The sequence below is a fragment of the Homarus americanus genome, unplaced genomic scaffold (genome assembly GCF_018991925.1).
Source record: "Homarus americanus isolate GMGI-L3 unplaced genomic scaffold, GMGI_Hamer_2.0 scaffold51859, whole genome shotgun sequence".
Lineage (NCBI taxonomy): Eukaryota > Metazoa > Arthropoda > Malacostraca > Decapoda > Nephropidae > Homarus > Homarus americanus.
In genome coordinates, this window is record NW_024711292.1 from 18,696,347 (window position 1) to 18,721,183 (window position 24,837).

Genomic DNA, 24,837 nt, shown 5'->3' on the forward strand with positions numbered 1-24,837 from the left:
TTACAGCCATATTCGTCTCACATATCTACACCTCCCTCCCCCCTCACGCTCGTAGTGCAATCTCGAGCGGACTCTTTTTCCAGGAGCCTTTGAGAGTGACGTGGGAAAACTGGGGGGTCACTGAAAGAGGACTTACTTTTCTCGTCCAAGCAAGGGTTCACAGGGATGTGGGGGAGGGGTTCACCACTAGAGGACGGTACTGAACGAAGGAAGCGGCGATTCCGCCACCATACCCAACCACTAGGGAGACGGACCTCGTAATCCCTGGTCTTGCCGCAGCCCATGACAACCCCGACCTTGTCCCAGCGGTGAGATGTCGGGTCTTGAACCCGAACTGTTTGCCCGATACTCAACCTGGGAAGGGGTCGGGCGTGCTGATCGTACTGTGCCTTTACCTGGTCAGCACGGGCGGCTGCACGACAATTGTAGTCCTCGGTCATGGCCTGCCACTCCCTCGAGAAGGACTCAGGATGGGCAGGGACACATGACCGTAGTGGGTGGCCGTATAACATCTGTGCTGGGGAGCGACCTGTGAAGTTGGGGGTATTCCGCAATTCCAATAAACCCCGGTCAAACTTCTCACAGTAAATGTTGCCTGAGGGTGCCGTCTTGAGGATGAGATGCTTGACGGACTTTACGGCAGCCTCGGCATGTCCATTGGACTGGGGATAATGTGGCGAGGACACCACATGGTAAACTCCCCATCGCTCCATGCAGTCCCGGAAGTCGTTGCTGGTGAACTGGGGCCCGCCGTCAGTCCTCAGGCGGAGAGGGACACCAACTTCCCGGAAGTAGCGACAGAACATACGTACTGTATGAGAGGCAGTAGTGTTGCCTCCGCAGGGAACGACAACAGGCCACCCTGAGAGCCGGTCGGCGATGACGAGAAAGGACTTTCCCGCCACAACGAAGAAATCCGCAGAGACGGACTCAAAGGGCCTCGTAGGGTTGTCGTTGTTCATGAGGGGTTCCTGCTGCTGACTAGGCTGCAGCACCTGGCATGGCTCGCAGACTTGAACGGAACTAGCGATGTCGGAGTCGATGCCTGGCCAAAAAACAGCTTGTCTTGCCCGGCGCTTCGTAGCTTCCACACCCCTGTGGCTGTCGTGCAGGTGGGCTAGGGTGTGGCGGCGGAGGGCGGCAGGAACCACAACTCTTGCTCCATACAAGACGAGGTCGCCATCAGCATAGAGGTCGTCCCGCATCTTCCAGTATGGGAGTAAAGAGCTGTGTAAGTCGTACTGGTTGGAGGGAAATCCCGAGGTCACGCAGTTCAGTAGACGGATGTACGAAGGGTCCGCTCTTGCCGCGGCTCGGAGTTCTTGAAGAGTCCTGCGGTGGAGACTCTTTTGAGATGACGGCGTTCACGGCACTACGGTCCTGAGGTGTGCAGTAGCATCAGCACATGCGATCTCGTCCTCTGGTGTGGGGTGGCTGACTGGGGCTCATGACAAAGCATCAGGGATGCAGAGCAGCTTGCCAGCACGCCACACAGCTGTGAAGAGGTAGGGCGAGATCTTCTCCTTAAGGCGTTGGAGGCGGGGATTCTCGACCGCATCCAAGGAGTAGTGGTTCAGGATCGGGATGAGTGGCCGATGATCCGTCATGAGGTTGAAGTGTTGTAGGCCGATCAGATACAACCTACATTTGGACATGGCCCAGACGGCGGCTAACAGCTCCAGTTCGATGGTGGCGTAGCGAGTCTCGGCGTCAGTGAGAAACCGAGAGCCACACTGAACCAGACGAAGGCGTCCATTGCCGTGGTCCTGTAGCAGAGCGTATCCAATCCCGTAGAGGCGAGAGGCATCAGTCTGGAGGACAACTGGCAGGGCCGGGTCGAAGGAAGCGAGAACAGGTGGGCTAAGGAGAGCTGTCTTGACGCGACGGAATGCCTCATCATGGTCAGCTGTCCAGGTGAATGTTCTCTTGGGGCTCATCAGGGGGCGTAGAGGCTGTGCTGCAGCGGCGATGTCGGGGGTGAACTCAGCCAACCGGTTTACCAGGCCCATGAACGAGCGGAGGTCGGTCAGGTTGGCAGGAGTTGGGAAGTCCCGGATCGCGCTGACCTTTCCAGTATCAGCCGAGATGCCCTTGCCTGAGAGGGTGTACCCACAGAAGTTCACACTAGGTGCGGCGACCACAAACTTGTCCTTGTTGAGGGTGATCCCGTACTTGTGGCACCTGGTGAGCATCTGGTGAATACGCTCAAGATGCGTGGAGTAATCCTCGTCATATAGGAGCACGTCGTCGATGACCTTGACACAGTTCGCCACACCCTGAAGGGCCATGTCACCACGGAGGCAGAAAGCATCGCCAGTAGCCGCGAAACCCATAGGTCCTCTGCAGTGCTGAAATCGGCCGTACGGTGTGATGAAAGTTGTGAGGTGCTGATCTTCTTCCGCAAGTTCCATCTGCCAGTACCCACATAAGGCATCAGCTGTAGCAAAGTACCTTGCCTTCGGGTCCACACTGCGTATAGCGGCGAAGGGTGTCGGTGAAGGGTGGGTCGGGCGGGAAACTTGACTATTCAGCTTGGTGAGGTCGACGGTGATACGAACTCCAGTAATGTTCTTGGCGACTGTTACCATGGGGTGACACCAATCCGAGGGGTCGTCACCAGCAGGCTTAATGATCCCCTGGGCTACCATAGAGTCGAGATCCTTCTTAACTTGGCTCTGGAAAGTGAAGGGTATCTGTCTCGGTGTGTCGATGGCGAAAGGTACTGCGTCATCCTTCAGGTGAATTCTCATGGGGGAGCCAGCCATTGGCTTGAGTGGAGCCGTCTTGAGGTCCTCCTTGGAAACCAGCACGTCCTTGAATTGCAGTAGGAAGAACTCCCTGGCTGCAGAAGGTGACATATTGGGTGGGAGGGGTAGCTCCTTGCACCTGTTGACATGTTTTATTTCCAGAATTGGCTTAGGGAAGTCTGAAGATATTATAGCCAACTCTTGACAGTGGCCATAAGACAATAGTGGCATCTGAACACCTTTGTGGGCCTGAATCCTGGCAGAACATGACTGCTTACCTAGGGTGAGGGTAGCCTGAAATGTACCCAGAGCAGGTGCCATTGTAGAACCGTCTGCGGTGAGCGTTGTAGAAGTTGACGGTGGTTGAAAGCTGCTCCTAGGGATCCGCAGAATGTCGAGGTGTCTTGTGCCGATGACTGTGACATCCGCACCTGTGTCAGGAAGCATCTGGATACGGGAAGTAATGTCGCCGTATGACAGGTGAACACAGATGGGCTGAGGTGTCTTGCTGACAGGGCAAGAAGAGGATCCCACGCGACGACAGCGCTTGTTCTTCGCCGCCTGAGACTTGCGAGTAGTATTATTCTTCTTCTTTGACTGACAGCATTTGTCATAGTGTCCAATGCGGCTACAGGAGCGGCACTGAGCGCTGTTGGCAGGGCACTTCAGTGTCCTAGCCCAATGACCACGACGGCCACAGTTATTGCAGGTGCTGTCAGCGGCAGGGCTTTCAGAACCATGCCGACGAGCACAATACTGGCAGAAATGACCTGGCGTCGAAGTCTGAAGTGATGCTGAAGATTGATGCGAAGCTGAAGTCGGATGTGAAGCTGAAGTCCGGTCACGTCCTTTGTTCTTCTTATATGCGGAGATGGCACACAGCTGGTTAGATGGAGCACGAATGGAAGAAGTCGCACTTCTGGTGGCTTCGTAAGAGCGGCAGGTGGTGACAACATCCTGTAGAGAAGAGGCAGTGTCGAGGGAGATAAGCTTCTGAATTAGCTCTTCGTCCCGCACGCCCATGAGGATAATCATCTTCAGCTGTGTTTCCTCACAAGTCGACGAGTTCCCAGGACAAACGTCAACCTCCTCAGCGATGCGTCGGAGTCGTACGTAAAAATCGGCAAACGACTCACCCTCCAGCTGCTTACAACTGAGAAGTTCTCTCCTACGGAGAGCTTCGTTGCGGAGGCCCTTGATATGCGTCTGTAGAGCATCCAAGACGTCCTTCACACTCTTGTCTGTGTCGTGGGGAATTTGCAGGGTGTGCTCCAGGATACGTTGCGTCTCTAGGGTGAGACACATCCTCATCTGGATCAGCTGTTTCTCCCTAGGCAACCTTGATAAATCGACCATCATCGAATAATCGTCCCACCTCCGACGCCATTCACGGAATACCTGGAACGAGGCATCAGCTTGGAGTGGCGGTGGACTCTGAGCGAGTGCTTTCTGTGGGGGGGGCAAAGAAGTTGAAGAGGACCCTGCAGGTGCACCTGTGGATGAAGAGGCAGGTGTAGTAGCTGCTTGAAGGTTAACAGGTGCCAACAACTCGATAATGGCACTGAACCTGGCATTTTCTTGTTGACGTCTGTGATTCTCTTCACGCCTTCGTTCATCGTCTTCCTGTCGCCTCCTGATGTCGTCTTGTCGTCGGTTTTCTTCCAAAAACTGAATTAAATGAAGGAAGTCGACACCTGTGGCAGATTGCGGACGTGTGTAGTGGGGGCTAAGGGTGGGTGGGGCCGCTTGATCCACTTCCCGATCCACTTGGAGTCCACTTACTGCACCGACATCCGTCTGAAGTAGGGCTTGTTGGGTATCTGAAGAAAACCCAATAAATTCCTGATCTTCCATATGGCCTGGTTTATTTCTCTCACAATTACTGTAATTAATAAGTGAGCAGAAGAGCAATCGTCTTTAAATGGAAGATATCTGCGAGCGTCTGTGAGTGTGTGTGTGTGTGCGTGTGCGCGCGCGCGCGTACTCGGGGCAGGCAGGCTGGCGGTTACAGCAACTCCCCTCGCTGGCTCAGACACTCAGTGCTGGTCGAGACATGAGCGGGGATGGATGTCAAAACTTGAGCTCTCCCATAGCTCTTAAAAAGGCTCCCCTCTTTTGTAAAAAGTGCAGGAACACGGGGAAACACTTTAAAGACACTAAAGGGCACACACAACACTGAAAAAGCACTTCACAACACTGCACTGTAAATCCAGGAATATCGTGTTGAGGTACGCGCCAAGATCCACCAGACAAGAGGAGTTGACAAGATGGCGGCTCCGAGAGAGATTCTGTGTCCACTCCAATTCTGAATAATGTGATGTCCCAGCTAAACACTGCGCCATGTATGATACTCAGGTGGTCCTTACACTCATGGGTAAAGGAAACACTCTGATGTCAAGTCTGTAAGTTCTATTTCTGGTACAAACACAAAGGAGTTAAGACAGGGGTAAACAGCGTCCTGTCTTGGAATCTCTCTGGGTATCTCTATCTGCACATGCGCGTACAGCGCGCATGTGCCCAAAGTCTGAACTATCACTTGTGACAAAAGGGAGTGTGATTATAAAACATATAATACAGAGACCTGAATCAATAATGGTAAATAGTACAGAGTTACATATTACAGGCATATTCGTCTTATATATCTATAGGGCGAGCGTCCGCCAGCTCCAAGTGAGGACACTCGACTGAGTAGTGCCCCTTGAGATGGTTATACACCTCAATTAGGTCACCCCTTGTCCGTCTGTAGTATAAGCTAGGCAAGTTCAGGCGCTCCAATCTCTCAGGGTAGCTGAGGTGCCGAAGGGCAGGCACCAGTCTGGTGGCCCTCCTTTGAACATTTTCAACCAACTGACAGTCCCTTGCCTATCTCGGGGACTAGACGGGGTGACAGTACTCCAGATGGTGAAGCACTTCACTCTTGAAGATCGTTATGAGGGCCGGATCGTCTAGATATCTGAACGACCTTCTTATAAGACCCAATAATAGATTTGCCTGACTTACCTTCTTCTCACAATGGCCCGAGAACTTCAGCTCATTGTCAACATACACACCTAGGTCCTTCTCACATTCAGTCTCAAATAGTGCAGTTTCTCATCCCGTTGGGACATGTGATACGCCTCCTTACCGTTGGTACGCCCCAGGTGCATCCTCTTATACTTCGTGACATTGAATCTCAGCAGCCATTTCTTCGACCATTCCTGGAGCCCACAGAGGTCCTTCTGCAGCTCTTCACAGTCTGCTTGGTTCTTGATTTCCCGAAATAACTTTGCGTCATCGGCAAACATTTGTATGGAGGAGTGTACAACATCAGGCATGTCATTTATGAAACAAACAAACAACAGCGGGCCCAATACACTGCCCTGTGGTACCCCGCTTGTGACAGGTACGGATGATGGTTTCGTGCCATTAAACACCTCACACTGCTTGCGGTCATGTAGAAAGTCTTCTATCCACGCTAGGACATTTCCCCGAATTCCGTACCCTTCCAGTTTGATTTTCCGCCTTTTGTAAACAATGACTCGTGGTGTTGAGCGTGGGATTCCTTTTTCAGGAAAGCTAATTCTTTTAGGAAAATATTTAATCAACCTGGCACGAAATGACCCTAAATTATATGAGAATTGTGGTGAAATTGCATAAAGAAGTGTTAAAGGGATCTTGTGGGAGGGAGCCACCCACCCTTGCTTCCCTCCCCTACCCCACTGCCAGTTGTTCCCAGATAAACACTTCGTCTTCCACATACAATATACTCCTACACTTATTTGCTCTTATTTACATGTCTGATTTTCAACTCAAGAGTTTTTTGTTTTTTTGTTTTTTATTGATGTAATATTCTTTTAATAACTTCATTATAGTACACTTAAAAACACTAGTTGTTGAGGTGCAGTAATAACATAACAACAACAGATTGTCTTTAAACAGTTCATATGGTGGCACGCACGCACGCACGCACGCACGCACGCACGCACGCACGCACGCACGCACGCACGCACGCACGCACGCACGCACACACACACACACACACACACACACACACACACACACACACACACACACACACACACACACACACACACACACACACACACACACACACACTCAACATTCATACTTCCCAAGCTCACCTATGCCTCATCCACCTGGTCTTCCTCCCTAAATGCCACACAACGTAAACACCTAGAAAAAGTGCAAAAGAGGGCATGCAAGATTATTCTCTCCCCTTCCTACTCCACATATCAAGAAGCGCTCAACACACTGAACCTTTCGACTCTCACTGACCATCACCTCGACCTCATCTGCAAATTTGGTAAGAAGCTTCTACACCATCCTCGACACCGGCTCCTACTACCACCTGAGATCCCTAGCCCGAGAATTGCTGCTCGACACCACAACCGCATCCAGCCCATAAGAGCACGAACTGATCGCTATAAGAACAGCCCAGTCCCAACCATTGTAAAAATTATCAATAACTTGTAATAAACCAGTGTATTCACTCCCAGTAAATCCTCCTTTTTGCACTGTCACTATGTTGAAATGCCCTGTAGTTTGAGCTTTTCCCTAACTAGTTATTATGTATCTTATTAGTATCACTTATGTTACTTGTATATTATTTGTAAATTGAAACCCATTTCCGAATTATGTAACTATATTTTCAGCCTTCTGGCTGCTATGCTCTTTCAATAAACCATTAATTATTATTATTATTATTATTATTAACCCCATTTATATATATATATTCGCATTGTTTGGACTGGGGCCTGCCCCAATTAGTCCGATTTATCAAGGTTCTACTATAGAAATACGTAGCTAAAACTTACCTGGATATTCATGAATTTCATTACACTTGCAGCTAGATATCTCTTGTTTCTTAGTATCTTGTAGAGTATGGAGCTGATAAATCGCAAAGTCTGTAAAAAAAAAAAAAATAAAAAAAAAATAAGAGAAATAAATATATATTTTTTTAAAATTCAATACTGTACTGCATATCTTACCGACATTTTTGCCAAGTAAGTATCCAAGGAGTAATGAAATATGCAATATCCTAAAAACAAAGTTAAGCTTTGTGTCAGAGAGAGAGAGAGAGAGAGAGAGAGAGAGAGAGAGAGAGAGAGAGAGAGAGAGAGAGAGAGAGAGAGAGAGAGAGAGAGAGAGAGAGAGAGAGAGAGAGAGAGAGAGAGAGAGAGAGAGAGAGAGAGAGAGAGAGAGAGAGAGAGAGAGAGAGAGAGAGAGAGAGAGAGAGAGAGAGAGAGAGAGAGAGAGAGAGAGAGAGAGAGAGAGAGAGAGAGAGAGAGAGAGAGAGAGAGAGAGAGAGAGAGAGAGAGAGAGAGAGAGAGAGAGAGAGAGAGAGAGAGAGAGAGAGAGAGAGAGAGAGAGAGAGAGAGAGAGAGAGAGAGAGAGAGAGAGAGAGAGAGAGAGAGAGAGAGAGAGAGAGAGAGAGAGAGAGAGAGAGAGAGAGAGAGAGAGAGAGAGAGAGAGAGAGAGAGAGAGAGAGAGAGAGAGAGAGAGAGAGAGAGAGAGAGAGAGAGAGAGAGAGAGAGAGAGAGAGAGAGAGAGAGAGAGAGAGAGAGAGAGAGAGAGAGAGAGAGAGAGAGAGAGAGAGAGAGAGAGAGAGAGAGAGAGAGAGAGAGAGAGAGAGAGAGAGAGAGAGAGAGAGAGAGAGAGAGAGAGAGAGAGAGAGAGAGAGAGAGAGAGAGAGAGAGAGAGAGAGAGAGAGAGAGAGAGAGAGAGAGAGAGAGAGAGAGAGAGAGAGAGAGAGAGAGAGAGAGAGAGAGAGAGAGAGAGAGAGAGAGAGAGAGAGAGAGAGAGAGAGAGAGAGAGAGAGAGAGAGAGAGAGAGAGAGAGAGAGAGAGAGAGAGAGAGAGAGAGAGAGAGAGAGAGAGAGAGAGAGAGAGAGAGAGAGAGAGAGAGAGAGAGAGAGAGAGAGAGAGAGAGAGAGAGAGAGAGAGAGAGAGAGAGAGAGAGAGAGAGAGAGAGAGAGAGAGAGAGAGAGAGAGAGAGAGAGAGAGAGAGAGAGAGAGAGAGAGAGAGAGAGAGAGAGAGAGAGAGAGAGAGAGAGAGAGAGAGAGAGAGAGAGAGAGAGAGAGAGAGAGAGAGAGAGAGAGAGAGAGAGGAGAGGGAGGGAGAGGGAGAGGGAGAGAGAGGGGAGGAGAGAGAGAGAGAGAGGGGAGAGGGGAGGGAGGGGAGGGAGGAGGAGGGAGAGGGAGGGAGGGAGAGGGAGGGGAGAGGGGAGAGAGAGGGAGGGAGAGGGAGGGGAGAGGGAGAGAGAGGAGAGGGAGAGAGAGGGGAGGGAGAGGGAGAGAGAGGGAGGGAGAGGGAGAGAGAGAGAGGGAGAGGGAGAGGGAGGGGAGGGAGAGGGAGGGAGAGGGAGGGAGGGAGAGGGAGGGGAGGGAGGGAGGGAGAGGGAGGGAGGGAGAGGAGGGAGGGAGAGGGAGGGAGAGGGGAGGGAGAGGGAGGGAGAGGGGGAGAGGGAGAGAGGGTGTGTGTGTGTGTGTGTGTGTGTGTCATGTTTTTATAACAAAATTTGCTGGAGAGATAGACTTGTGAATAGGTCCACCAAAGGTCTGGTGGTTAGCACTGTGGGAAGCCCTAACCTATTGGCAACTATGACAATAATAAAAAAATTAGCCTTCATCCCTCACGCAAATCTAGTCCTGGTTGACGTCAGTCTGGGGGCAACCCGGTTGATGTTCTGGATCAAGCGCCTTTTCCCGCCATTGTGTGAATGCCCAGCACGGGTTATAAGGTTCCAGCATGATTATTTGGTGGTCACGCCACACACAGGGTAGTGTGGGTGGGCTCAGTGCGGTTAGTACAGTAAGTCCTCGCTTAACCTCGTGGTTCTGTTTCTGAAAACCGCGACGTTAACAGAAACAACGTTAACGGAACCAATTTTCCCCATAAGAATTGATTAAATACGGGAGTTATGTTCCCCAGCCTCCCTTTGCCCCATAAAATACATTACATATACAGTAAAACCTCGATTAACCGACCACATATGGGGTGAAGGGGCCGACGGATAATCGAAAAGGTCGGTTAATAGTACATAAAGACTCCAGAAATAAAACATACATTTTCAAAGAACCTTTCCCTAACCTACCTCATTTAAATCCCTCTATTCATTTTTGTTCATTTGCCAATCATATTTCAATAGAATTTGCTTTAAGACATTAACCACTTTAGTAAATAAATATGAACCAGCACAGAAACCGTGAATAAAAAATGGAAAAGTAAAAGAACATACAGTATTACCCCGCTTTACGCGCTTTCACTTAACGCGTTTTCGCATATACGCGGTGCCTTGCCAAAGCTGAACTTTCACTTAACGCGGCATTTTTCATCATATACGCGGTGAGTGTCCGGCTCGAGAGCTATTTTTAGATTCGCACCACCCCCCAACCTGCCTGACTGCCTGTTTTAGCTCATAAAATTCATACAAATTACCCAGCCACAATATAATTTACATTGCTGGAATTCTTATAATTTGGTGATCATTTTGAATATAAACAACATATATTTTGCATTAAACATACAATTTTTAGATAAAAATTGTTCTCTAGGTAATTATGTTATCTTTTGTCCAAAATATATGACATTTATATTCAAAATATTCCTGGTCTTACAAGGAATCCAGCAATGTCAATTATATTATCCTAACTTTAGTTTGAGGTATTATTTATTAAAATTTAGTGGTTATCCCACACATCTCCTTGGGACGGTTGGTGGGGGGTGGGGGGTGGGGGGGAGGGAGGGACCGACCGACCGACCATCTGTTACCCTGTGAAGAATTATTTTTTTTTTTATTAACTGAAGATATTTGTTTTAGCTCATAAAATTCATACAAATTACCCGGTCAGAATATAATTTACATTGCTGGAATTCTTATAATTTGGTGATCATTTTGAATATAAACAACATATATTTTGCATTAAACATACAATTTTTAGATAAAAATTGTTCTCTAGGTAATTATGTTATCTTTTGTCCAAAATATATGACATTTATATTCAAAATATTCCTGGTCTTACAAGGAATCCAGCAATGTCAATTATATTATCCTAACTTTAATCTGAGGTATTATTTAATACTAAATGTTAAAAACTCTTGAATGGAGGATTGGTGGGGGGTGGGGGGAGGGTTGGGACTGACCACGCGGTTGGAAGAGGGGGGGAAGGCAAGGTGGGGTACTTTGATTGACAGATAGTGTCGAAGAATATTTTTTTTTTTTTATTAACTGAAGATATTTGTTTTAGCTCATAAAATTCATACAAATTATCCGGCCAGAATATAATTTACATTGCTGGAATTCTTACAATTTGCTGATCATTTTGAATATAAACATCATAGATTTTGCATTAGACATACAAATTTTAGATGTAAAGTTTATTCTGAGTAAATATGTTATCTTTTGTGAAAAATATATGACATTTATATTCAAAATATTCCTGGTCTTACAAGGAATCCAGCAATGTCAATTATATTATCCTAACTTTAGTTTGAGGAATTATTTATTACTATACCTGGTTTTCCCCCAAAAATTTCTCAGAGGGAAGAGCCAGTGAGTGTAGTGTGAGAAGAGGGGGAGGGAGTTGAGTCCATTATTTGAATGGACATTAACTTGGCGACTGTATTTCTCTATTTCTCTTAAGTATTAATTGTGTGCATGTACCATCATAAAATTAAGATGTTATTTTTACTACAACATAGTTATTTGTCGTCAAAAAGTGGAGTTTGGGGGTCGGGCTGGGTTCTATTGGAATTAATCCCATATGTTCTGTTATTCACTTAACGCGGTTTTCACTTAACGCGGGACCCTCTGGGTTCAATTGACCGCGTTAAGTGGGGTACAACTGTACGTCATCACAAAAATTTTGACCAAGTCCCAGGTTGCTGATCTGACTTTCTGCCTCATTTACACACAATTGCAGGGTCTCAATTGTTTCTCTTACTATTGACAACACAACATACATACAGGTACATTGTTTCTCACTCTTGATTGATTTTTTTTTCATTTTTACATTTCTTTATGTTTTATTATTATTATTATTATTATTATTATTATTATTATTATTATTATTATTATTAGCATTATCATTATTAATATTATTACATTATCGCCCCCAGGCCCCGATGTGGGTCAGTGACCTGTGCCCGGGTGGGCTAATCCCCATATAAAAAAAATAAAATAAAATAAAAAATAGGGGTTCGGGATTGATGGTTACCGGTAAACCGAAAGTCGGTTAATCGAGGGTCGGTTAATTAAGGTTTTACTGTACATAAATTCATTGGAATTTTTATAGAAAATAGAATAGATTATACATCCCAAAAGATAAATAAACTAAATCATTTTGTATTGTACTCGCTGATGGGCGGGATAAAACCTCCATTTCTGTAGCCAGGCTAATGGTTTTACTTTGTTTCATCACAAAACTAGCATCAGTAGCACTTGATGGGCGTTTGGAAGCCATTTTCAATGGTTACAGTACAGTATTAAGAGCAAAAACACTTAAACATGCATGGACGCTGTGGAAGCCTAATAAAGACTGGGAATGCTTGGGGACGCTGTGACGCTCCGTGAGAGAGTGTAGTGCTCCAAGAAGTGAGAGTGTAATGTGCCAAGAAGAGAGAAGTAGAGTGCAAGAAAAAGCAAGAAGAGAGAGGAGGCCAAGAAGGGGAGAGTAGTAGCTAAGAAGAGAGAGGAAAAGCAAGAAGAGAGTGTAATAAAACAAGAAGAGAGAGTATAAAAAGCAAGAAGAGAGAGGAAAAAGCAAGAAAGAGAGATGAAAAAGCCAAGAAGAGAGAGTGAAAAGGAAGAAGAGAGAGTGTAGTGCCAAGAAGAGAGAGGAAAAGGAAGAAGAGACAAAGAAGAGAGAGGTGAAAAGGAAGAAGAGAGAGAGTGTAGGTGCCAAGAAGAGAGAGCGAGGTGCTAAGAAGAGAGAGTGTAGTAAAGCAAGAAGGAGAGGTAAAAGCAAGAAGAGAGAGCGAGTGTGCCAAGAAGAGAGAGTGGTGCCAAGAAGAGAGACAAAGCAAGAGAACAGAGAGGAAAAGCAAGAAGAGTGTAGTAAAAGCAAGAAGAGGTAGGTAAAAGCAAGAAGAGAGAGCGTAGAAAGCAAGAAGAGGTAGAAAAAGGCAAGAAGAGGAGGAAAAGCAGCAGAGAGAGGAAAGGGCAAGAGGTAGAGAAGGAAGAACAGGAGCGTCAAAAAGCAAGAACAGAGAGCGTAGTGTGCTAAGAAGAGAGAGCGGTAAAAGCAAGAAGAGAGAGAGCGTAAAAGCGAGAAGAGTGTAGAGAAAAGCAAGAAGAGAGTGTAGTGTGCCAAGAAGAGAGAGCGATGAAAGGAAGAAGGAAGCAAGAAGAGAGAGCAGAAAGGAAGAACAGAGAGCAGAAAAAGGAAGAAGAGAGTGAGTAAGCAAGAAGAGAGAGAGGAAGCAAGAAGTGTGTGAAAGGGGTCAAGAGAGAGTGAAAAGGAAGAAGAGAGAGCGTAGTGCAAGAAGAGAGAGGTAAAAGGGCAAGAAGAGAGAGTAGAAAAGTTAAGAAGTGAGAGGTAGCAAGAAGAGAGAGAGTGTGCAAGAAGAGAGGAAAGCAAGAAGAGAGTGTAATGTGCCAAGAAGAGAGAGCGAAAAGGAAGAGAGTGTAATGCAAGAAGAGAGAGGTAATGTGCCAAGAAGAGAGTGAGTAAGAAGAGAGAGTGAGTGCCAAGAAGAGAGTGGTGAAAAGGAAGAAGAGAGATGAGCAAAGGAAGAAGATGTGTAAAGCAAGAAGAGAGAGCAGAAAAGAAGAGAGTGTAATGTGGCAAGAAGAGAGAGCGAAAGCCAAGAAGAGAGTGAAAGGAAGAAGAGAGTGTAATGTGCCAAGAAGAGTGGGACCAAGAAGAGAGAGGTAAAAGAAGAGAGGTAACAAAGAAGAGAGAGCGAAGGTAAGAAGAGAGAGGTAAAGCAAGAAGAGAGAGTGTAATGCTGAAGAGAGGAAAGGTAAGAAGAAGAGAGTGAAGGAAGAAGAGGAAGTGCCAAGAGGGGAGGAAGGAAGCAAGAAGAGAGTGTAATGAAGCAAGAAGAGAGTGTAGTGTGCCAAGAAGAGAGGTAATGTGCCAAGAAGAGAGAGCGAAAGGAAGAAGAGAAGAGTGAAAAAGGAAGAAGAGAGGAATGTGCCAAGAAGAGATGAAAGCAAGAAGAGAGTGTAATGTGCCAAGAAGAGAGAGCAGAGTGTGCCAAGAAGAGAGAGCGAGGTAAAGGAAGAAGAGAGAGCGAGGTGCAAGAAGAGTAATGTGCCAAAAGAGGTAGAAAGAAGAGAGTGAGTGTGCCAAGAAGAGAGAGGAAGCAAGAAGAGAGAGTAAAAGGGTAAGAGAGGAAGGTGACAAAGCAAGAAGAGAGAGCGAAAGCAAGAAGAGAGAGCGAGTGTGCCAAGAAGAGGGTAAGAGGCCAAGAAGAGAGAGCGTAAAGCAAGAAGAGTGTAGAAAAAGCAAGAAGAGAGATGAGTGTGCTGACAAGAGAGAGTGAAAAGGAAGAAGAGAGAGCTGAAAAAGGAAGAAGAGGTAGTGTGCCAAGAAGAGAGAGCAGAGGTGTGCCAAGAAGAGAGAGTGAAGCAAGAAGAGAGAGAGCAGAGGTGTGCCAAGAAGAGTGTAGGAGTGTGCCAAGAAGACAGAGCGAAGGTGCTAGGAAGAGAGAGTAAAGCAAGAAGAGAGGTAACAACAAGAAGAGAGTGGAATAGCCAAGAAGAGAGAGCTGAAAGGAAGAAGAGAGTGATGCCAAGAAGAGAGAGCGAGAGCCAAGAAGAGAGAGTGAAATGCAAGAAGAGAGTGTAATGTGCCAAGAAGAGAGAGCGAGGTGCCAAGAAGAGAGATGAAAAAGCTGGCAAGAAGACGTGTATGTGCAAGAAGAGTGTAGAAAAAGCAAGAAGAGAAGGAAAGCAAGAAGAGAGATGGAGTGCCAAGAAGAGAGCGAGTGTGCCAAGAAGAGAGAGCTGTGCCAAGAAGAGAGAGTAGAAAAGGAAGAAGAGGTAGTGGAATAGCAAGAAGACAGAGCGTAAGGTTAAAGAGAGAGAGAGTGTAGTGTGCCAAGAAGAGGTGTAATGTGCCAAGAAGAGAGAGGAGCGTGCAAGAAGAGAGCGAGTGTGCCAAGAAGAGAGAGCGTAGCGCATCAAGAAGCATGTTTTCAAATTGCAGTTAGGTCAAAATGGCCACGAATCGCCAAATTCAAATAAAATTTCACGGGAGGGGGGGGGAGGTTGCATTTTTACTTGTGTACAAGAAATGTATATTCCTATATGTGTTTGCCCTTAGGTCAATTATTTCATCTGTATTGTATATATATATATATATATATATATATATATATATATATATATATATATATATATATATATATATATATATATATATATATATATATATATATATATATATATATATATGTGTGTGTGTGTGTGTGTTTAGACACACACACAAAACAAATACAAATAAATAATAATGGTAAAATACTCTCATAAATAATCAGAAATAAATGTAGTTATAAAAATGTTGAGTCTACCCTCAAGTCTACTCCATGCTTTATTGCTTTATTAATAACAAAGCACGGTGTAGACTTGCGGGTAAACTCAACATTAATAATATACATTTGTTTCTGATTATTTGTGAGAGTATTTTCCCATTACTGTATAGTAGAATGTTGATATAACACGAGATTCGTTCCAAGAGATGTCGCTTTAAAGCGAATTCGCATTAAATCAAAGTTTTGTTTCAATGGAATAATTTAGTTTGGTACTTGAGAGAAACATAAAATACTAAAAAGACTGAGAGTCTACCCAGATGCACCTCAGCCCATCTCCTAGAATAAACAAAACATTGTTTTTTGTAGTATTATGTTAAAACAAACACTCATAAATCAACACAGCTAAAATTATGGGACGTGAAATGGTCTGTTTACTAGCAATTAGCTGATGGGAAGAGAGGGGAGGGGGGGGGAGGTGAGGCGAAATGTTTGACAGTTGATGCCAAGGTCTAGTGCTTATTTATTTATTTGTCCTTAAGAGTGACTTTAAGTTGTTCTCATAAAATATATCACTGAACTGACGTGGGAGAATATAATTAACATTGCTGGAATTCTTATAAAATAGTAAATAATTTGAATATAATCATGCTATAGTTTGCACTAGAAAATTTTTTTAGTAATCATTTAGTACATGTACAGTACAGCTTTGCCCAAAGGACAGTGTAGCGTGCCCAGAGAAACATTAGGCGTGAAATTTAAAATATGATGCATCAGATTGATTCGCCCAAAATACGAAAGATTCGCTTTAAATTAAAACATTGTCCTTAATTGTGGGTGTAGCTTGAAATCCATAATCTTAAATTGAATCGCTGTAAATCAACGTTCTACTGTATTATTTATTTGTAGTATGTGTTTTGTGTGTGTCTACACACAAATACACATACAGTCTCTCCTCGACTTACGGCGGAGTTCCGTCCCGACGACCAGGTCGAGAGCCGATATGGTCGTAAGTCGAAAAGGCGAAAATAATACATAGAAATTCTAAAATGAAATACAGTACAGTAAAAGTAATCAATAATGAAAAATGAATAAAGTGTTAATGTGAACTTACCTTCAATGTAGTCAGCTGAATGCACACAGGGCCTCAATAATTTTTTAATTAAGCATGGAGACTACATTAATTGGATGAAGCAGAGGAAGAGACAGGGCTGGGTGGGTCATCAAGTTCTCTTTCTTCAGACAGGCTAACATACTTGCTTATTGAAGGTATTGCATCATCTTTAGGGAGTGAAGAGGCAGCAGTGGTGGGGCGTGAAGAGACAGCAGTGGGGGACTTCTTAAAAAATGTCCAATTTAGACTGCACAGTTTGCCTTTTCTTTTCATTGTAAATCTCCCTGTAGCAAGCAAGTGCAACTTGGATCAGTCAGTCAACTTTTGCAAAACACTTAACATTTTGATCCATTTCTTCAAACATTTGCATCCCCTTATTAATAGTAGCAAATGCCTCTGCCATTTGTTTCACTGAAAACTTTTTGGGGGTGCAGGTTCTTCTTTTACATTTTGTCTCTCTCATTCCTCTGCAAATTTCTGTGCCTCAAGTTTAATAAGACCCTCGTTACTTAGCTCTTCCGCTACACTTTCCACCAACTGCTCAACATCTTCATTTTCAATTTCTAACTCCAGATGTTTACCCATCTGCACTATCTTCTTACTAATCTCAGAAATTGCTTCATCTTCATTAAATCCTCTGAAACTGTTCACATACCTTTTCAGGAACTTCTTCCTTATTCCATTCATGAAACCTGTAACCTCATCCCATGCTGCAGCTATGTTCTTTGTACATTGCAAAATGTTGTAGTCCTTCCAAAATTCTCTGAGAGTTTTCTCACCTTCAATAGCAGCAATAGCCTGAGCGAGGGTCGTACGTAAATAATACGCTTTAAAAGCAGCAATAACACCTTGATCCATGGGTTGGATGATAAAGGTAGTGTAAGGTGGAAGGTAGACTACCTTAACATCAGGGTGCAGGTTGTCCAGGTGTGGTGGGTGTCCTGGAGCATTATCTAAAATTAATAAAATCTTGAACGCAACCCCTTGTTGCAGACAATACTCCTTGGCTAATGGAATGAAACAACTCAGGAACCAATCCTCAAACAGTGCTAGGGTCATCCATGCTTTCTTATTACTGCAATAAAACACTGGCAGTGTGTGCTTGCTGACATGTTTAAAAGCCCTTGGGTTCTCTGAATGATATATCATGAAAGGTTTTACCTTGAAACCAGCTACATTCCCCCCCAACAGAAGTGTGATTTGGTCCTTGAATGCCTTGAATCCCGGCATGGTTTTCGCCTCTTTGTGGATGTATGTCTGCTCTGGCATGCGCTTCCAGAATAAGCCAGTTTCATCCACATTAAATATTTGCTCAGGCAAATAATTTCCCTCCACGATGACACGATCTAGCAGCTCCTTAAAAGCTTCGGCAGCACCCACATCAGCACTTGCTGCCTCTCCACTCACCTTTACACTGTAACAGTTCTTAAATCTTTTCAACCACCCATGACTTGCTGTGAAGTTTTGGTCGCACTCATCTCCTGCCTGCTCTTTCAGTCTTTCGAAAAGGCTTCTTGTCTTAGCCTGTATGGTTAGAAGGCTTAAGGGCACACGCTTTTCCAGCTGATCTTCCATCCACGTCACAAGTTATTTACCATCTCATGAAGAGGACCTTGTCTTTTTTTCATTATTATTGATCCCTTTATAGATGCTGATCCTTTCACTACCTCACGAATTCTTTCCTTGTCCTTCGAAATTGTTTATATCGCCGAGTGAGAGAAGCCAAGGTCGCGTGAAATGGTCACTACCGTTTTTCCATTTTCATATTGCATAGTTATTTTCATTTTCATCTCAAACGTAATTGACTCTCTCTTTTTCTTCTCAGCACCACGAGAACTCTCACTTTTACGATTGCCAGCCATTTTAAAGAGAATTACAAACAAAAATTTTGTCAGTACACAGCGCAATCACTTACAACAACAATGGCCAAACACCAACTGAGCAGGCTACGACGTGGATGCTGTACACCACAAGGCAGCACAGCCCAAGCTATCGTACGGTGTCACATAAGTCGAATATGTCGTAAGTCGAGGAGAGACTGTATATACAATAAAATACTGTACATATATACTTTACAATCAGAAAGAAATGTATTAAAAATGTTGCGACTACCCTCAAGTCCACTCCGTGCTTTTTTATCAATAAAGCACGGAGTAGACATGAGGGTAGACTCAACATTTTTAATATACATTTGTTTCAGATTATTTGTGAAAGGATTTTTCCATTACAGTGGTTCCTTGGTTAACGAACACAATTCGTTCCACAGAGTCGTTCGTTAACAGAAAATTTCGTTAACCGAATCCATTGTTTCAATGGGATATTGGGTAATTGGTTCCAGCTCACAGAAAAGCACATACAAAGTAAAAAAAAAAAAAAAATGCAGTAAAGTACACTTACTTTGAGGTGTGTATATAGAAGGTTCCTGGTTGATGATGATGATGGGAATTAGAAGTGGGGGTGGAGGAGAAGGGAGAAGAGAAGGAAGTGGGGATGGAGGAGAAATCACCTTTCAGGGGACCCATGCTTGTTGCAGTCATTTCACTAATAAAATTTTAAGTTCACTAAGTGTAATTCAAGATTATTTTATTTAAATCAACACTGTACTGTGCTATATATTATCAATATGTTAACTAAATTTCAGAATGACCAACAATTTCAATGTAAAAATGCAAAAACATTCAAGACACCAATAAAATAGATGTTCACTCCATTGTCAACAAAGCCAAACTGACGCCTGGTGGCTAAGTCAAGCTGCTGATGAGCGCACAAAAAACTAGTTCCCTGTACTGCATATATTAACAATATGTTAACTAAATTTTAAACTGACTATTAATTTTAATATAAAAAATGCAAAAACATTAAAGAGCACAACTTTCTTGATATTTACTCCACTGGAAACGAATGCAAACATAGAACAGAACAGATTACAGGTCGACAACCCTTTATCCGAAATTCCGAAAACCGAAAGTTTTTTGTGGAGCAGTTTTTTTTTTTTTTTTTTTTAACAGGAATTAGCCCACTCAGGCATAGATCACTGACCCACATCGGGGCCTGGGGACAAAAATGTAATAGTAATACTAATTATAATAATAATAATTATTCATAGTAAAAACAAATTTTAATAAAAAATACACCAAAATAAAATAATAATAATAACAAGAATAATAATAAGAAAATATAATGATAAAATTAATAATAATAACAATAATTATTATTATTATTATTATTATAATTATTATTATATTTAAGCCTCCCAGGCCCCAATGTGTGTCAGTGACTTGTGCCCGGGTGGGCTAATACACATTATTATTATACAGTTGTACCCCACTTAACGCGGTCAATTGAACCCAGAGGGTCCCGCGTTAAGTGAAATCCGCGTTAAGTTAACAACAGAACATATGGGATTAATTCCAATAGAAACCAGCCCGACCCCCAAACTCCACTTTTTGAAGGCACATACCTATGTTGTAGTAAAAATAACATCTTAATTTTATGATGGTACATGCACACAATTAATACTTAAGAGAAATAGAGAAATACAGTCGCCAAGTTAATGTCCATTCAAATAATGGACTCAACTCCCTCCCCCTCTCACACTACACAGCCGGCTAACAGATGGTCGGTCGGTCCCTCCCTCCCCCCCCACCCCCCACCAACCGTCCCAAGGAGATGTGTGGGATAACCTCAAACTAAAGTTAGGAAAATATAATTGACATTGCTGGATTCCTTGTAAGACCAGGAATATTTTGAATATAAATGTCATATATTTTGCACAAAAGATAACATAGTTACCTAGAGAAAAATTTTATCTAAAAATTGTAAGTTTAAAGCAAAATATATGATGTTTATATTCAAAATGATCACCAAATTATAAGAATTCCAGCAATGTAAATTATATTCTGACCGGGTAATTTGTATGAATTTTATGAGCTAAAACAAATATCTTCAGTTAATAAAAAAAAAAATAATCTTCACGACACTATCTGTCAATCAAAGTACCCCACCTTGCCTCCCCCCCTCTTCCAACCGCGCGGTCAGTCCCAACCCTCCCCCCCACCCCCCACCAATCCTCCCTTCCAGAGTTTTTAACATTTAGTATTAAATAATACCTCAGATTAAAGTTAGGATAATATAATTGACATTGCTGGATTCCTTGTAAGACCAGGAATATTTTGAATATAAATGTCATATATTTTGGACAAAAGATACCATAGTTACCTAGAGAAAAATTTTTATCTAAAAATTGTAAGTTTAAAGCAAAATATATGATGTTTATATTCAAAATGATCACCAAATTATAAGAATTCCAGCAATGTAAATTATATTCTGACCGGGTAATTTGTATGAATTTTATGAGCTAAAACAAATATCTTCAGTTAATAAAAAAAAATAATAATTCTTCACCGGTAACAGATGGTCGGTTGGTCCCTCCCTCCCCCCCACCCCCCACCAACCGTCCCAAGGAGATGTGTGGGATAACCACTAAATTTTAATAAATAATACCTCAAACTAAAGTTAGGATAATATAATTGACATTGCTGGATTCCTTGTAAGACCAGGAATATTTTGAATATAAATGTCATATATTTTGGACAAAAGATACCATAGTTACCTAGAGAAAAATTTTTATCTAAAAATTGTAAGTTTAAAGCAAAATATATGATGTTTATATTCAAAATGATCACCAAATTATAAGAATTCCAGCAATGTAAATTATATTCTGGCCTGGTAATTTGTATGAATTTTATGAGCTAAAACAGGCAGTCAGGCAGGGTGGCGGGTGGGGCAAATCTAAAAATAGCGTCTCGGACACTCACCGCGTATATGTGGAAAAAACCCGCGTTAAGTGAAAGTTCAGCTTTGGCAAGGCACCGCGTATATGCGAAAACGCGTTAAGTGAAAGCGCGTTAAGCGGGGTAAAACTGTATATAAAAAAAAAAAAAAAATCTGAAAACCGAAAAATTCCGAAATGCCTCTGGCCCCAAGGATTTCGGAGAAGGGATTGTCAACCTGTACTGAATTGGCAGACTAGCCCATCAGCTGATCGGCTGATGCTCACAATGAAACGTGTTGTTCGTAAGGATTTCGTTAATCGAAGTTATATTCGTTAACCGAATTGAAGATCCTTATGGGAGGTACTCTGTTAACCGAAATTTCGTTAATCAAACCGTTCGTTAACTGAGGGACTACTGTATTATTTATTTGTATTTGTTTTGTGTGTAGTGTCTACACACACACACACACTTGACCACTGACGGGTCAAGACGGGTCAGACGCACCTGACGCTGCTCAGCAGCAGCCACGTCAAATGTTATGTTGGCCCATACCAACTCCCTCCCCTGAACCCTCCTCCTCACCGGAATATCAACAAGTTTCGCCAGAAGTTACTATTTCATTTGGGAAAGGAATGGAACCAGTGTTGAATAGTGGTGAACAGTGCTTAAGTCAGCGAAAAACAACTCGGCAGTTGAGTCTTACCCAAGCAAACCTTCACACAGTGAGGTCCCAGGTACCCAGTGATAATTCCCCTGAGACTCCACGATAGAGAAGCCTGGGACCACACCTCACCCACTTGAGTGAGTGAGGTCCTGTGACCACGTGGTGTCCCCATGATGCTACGACACCACGTAGTGAATGAGTTGCTACAGCATCATGTGAAGTTCCTCATAACACCATCTGTGAGGGAATTACTACACCACGTGATGCCCCTCATAACACCATCTGTGAGGGAATTACTATGCCATGTGATGCCCCTCATAACACCATCTGTGAGGGAATTACTACATCATCAGGCCCCTCATACACCATCTGTGAGGTAACTACTACATCATCAGGCCCCTTGTAACACCATCTGTGAGGGAATTACTACACCACGTCAAGCCCCTCATAACACTACCTGTGAGGGAACTAGTACTCCACGTGATGCCCCTCATAACGCCATCTGTGAGGGAGTTACTACACTACGTGTCTGCTGTTCAACACCTCAGCTCACATGATCTACGTGTGTAAACATTACTCTGTATGTTCATTGTATGTTCCTTCACCTTTCTCTAATGAAGGCTTTTATTAAACCACCAATGTATGTAATAAGTCATTTATGTCCAATGTATATTTTCAGCCTTCGGGCTGCAAACTTTTTCAATAAACCGTTTATTATTATTATTATTATATACAATACTGGTAAAGGAAATTACTGTCTCTAGAACGAATGTCTCCCTGTTCTGGCCACAAAAATGACGGCAACTTTTAAACTCCCCGCAGACATTCTTGAGCACATCCAGGGTGTCATCCGCGAATAATAGAGGACCGCAAAATAAAAATCCGCGAATTATCTGGGCATCATGTAGTTTCAATTGTTCATCTATTTTACTGCTTGGGGGGAAAAGAGTGTAAAAAGCCACACAAAAGATATGAAAAGGTCAGACTAGGGAATGTATCTCATTATTATTGCTTTATTTTAATGTTAATTATTGATTCACCTTACACCGCATTATTGGAGGACACCTTACCGTCGTTATTCGAGGCTTTACTGTATCAGTATTTCTTAAATTTTTTTTATAAAATAATGAAGTCCCCATCATTATATGGATTCAAAATATTTTGTCTAAGGATCTTTTATCGAATCAGACTTGCAGAGAAATATATTTAGGAATTATGGCATGAAAATCATCTTTTGAGCACAATTAGAATAGATGCTGTGAATAAGTTTATATACTTTTTCGCTAGCCATAAATATTTTTGCTTGTGACCACAGCCCAAATGTAATGGGAGAGTCAGTGTCTACGCAAGATGTGTAGCATAGACTCCTGAAAGACTTTCTCCAGTATCCCAAAAAATTCTGGGGATGTGCGATTTTTTCGAGGATGAGAAAATTTGTATCTACCGTATATACTCGTTTATAATTCTACCTCGTTTATAGGTAGACCCTGATTTTTTTTACCAAGAAATCATTAATTTATGACATACTTCGTTTATTGGTCGATCCAAGTTTTTGAGGGTAATAGAACAACAAATTAGGGTAATAAAGCACCTTATTTTATGGCATATAAAACCCATTTCAGAAAACCTTCACTAAAATCACTCTACGTCCTATAACCTGAGGGTCGCTGTGCCTGAAACACCGAGCGCCGAAGGCAAATTGTTTACCATTTATTATTACGACACTTCACACTGAAACGCAGGTAGTTTCAGCAAAAATATTGTATATTTCCATTCAAGTATTTATTCAAGTCAATTAGGAGGGAATATTATTGTAATACAACAGTTTTTTAACTGAAAACCATTCAAAAAGCAATTACGGTAACATCTTTTGAAAAACGAAAGAAAGCGAAAGCCGATTGTTTTCGTCACGATTTTATCCCACTTTCCACTGTAATACGTACGTCATTTCAGCAAAAATATTAAATTTCCGTGAATGCATTATATCAAGCACAGTATGAATAGAATATCATTGTAATATAACAGTATTTTAACCGAAAACTTAAAAAAAAGAGTAACATCTCTTGAACATCGGAAGGTTAGGTAAAGTCTTTTGTTTTCGTCATGTATTTTATCCTATTTTACATTGAAATACATCACGTTTCAGCAAAACTACTATCTATTTCTGAGAATATAGTCATTCAGGCATAGTTAAGGTAAAATATACTTGGGATGTAACAGTTTTTTAACTGAAAACGATTCGAAAAATGCGTACCATCTAACTGATACTCAACAGCTGGTGGTGCGTCGTGCATCGTTGTAAACAATATGAGGTTGAGGTGGATTACCGGGTATTATATTAAGTGTGAAATATCTAAAAGGTTTTAATTACAAGTATTTTTTGTAGATCAATAAGAACTGTGATATCGTATATGATATGATAAGTTAGCCTGTGCTAAGAGCTTCAACATAGACTACTGAAAGCACGTGGTAAGGTAAGTTAGCCTATTGTAAGTTGGTGAGCTTTATCTGCTGAAGGCACTGCACAACTTTTCATTACTAATTGGTACATATTTTACGTTTCCATTGTTTACTGGCAGTAACTGGTATATATTTTTCATGTCTAAATCTAAAAGTTTCTCCTAGCCCTTCCCATCATGCACGGATTCAACCTAACGAAACTATTACCCATGTATAGGTCGACCCCCAATTTTTTGCCGAAACATGAAAAATATTTACCATTTACTGCCAGTAAACAATGGAAACGTAAATTATGTACCAATTAGTAATGAAAAGCTGTGCAGTGCCTTCGGCAGATGAAGCTCACCAACTTACAATAGGCTAACTTACCTTACCACGTGCTTTCAGTCGTCTATGTTGCAGTTCTTAGCACAGGCTAACTTATTATATCATATCCGGTATCACAGTACCCATTGATCTACAAAAGTCGTTTTTTCTAAAAACCAATTTTTGTGATATTGCTCGAATGCGACGCCAGCAATGTTACCTAGGTATGTTAATTCAGCCAACTGGCCAGGCCAACATACAGGCAATTAAAATATCTAATAATTACTTAATACGATA

At 42.8% G+C, this 24,837-nt stretch overlaps 1 protein-coding gene across 4 annotated transcripts in view; it reads right to left on the reverse strand.

Annotated features, from left to right (window-relative positions):
• The window catches only part of LOC121854641 (putative glycerol kinase 5), a gene marked incomplete at its 5' end in the record, with an annotated part of 197,031 nt that overhangs the window by 171,820 nt on the left and 374 nt on the right, over positions 1 to 24,837 (reverse strand). For all 4 annotated transcript variants that reach the window (XM_042349522.1, XM_042349443.1, XM_042349356.1 and 1 more), the window contains 1 exon segment: positions 7,562 to 7,651. In XM_042349522.1, coding sequence (XP_042205456.1) covers positions 7,562 to 7,651 — 90 coding nt within the window.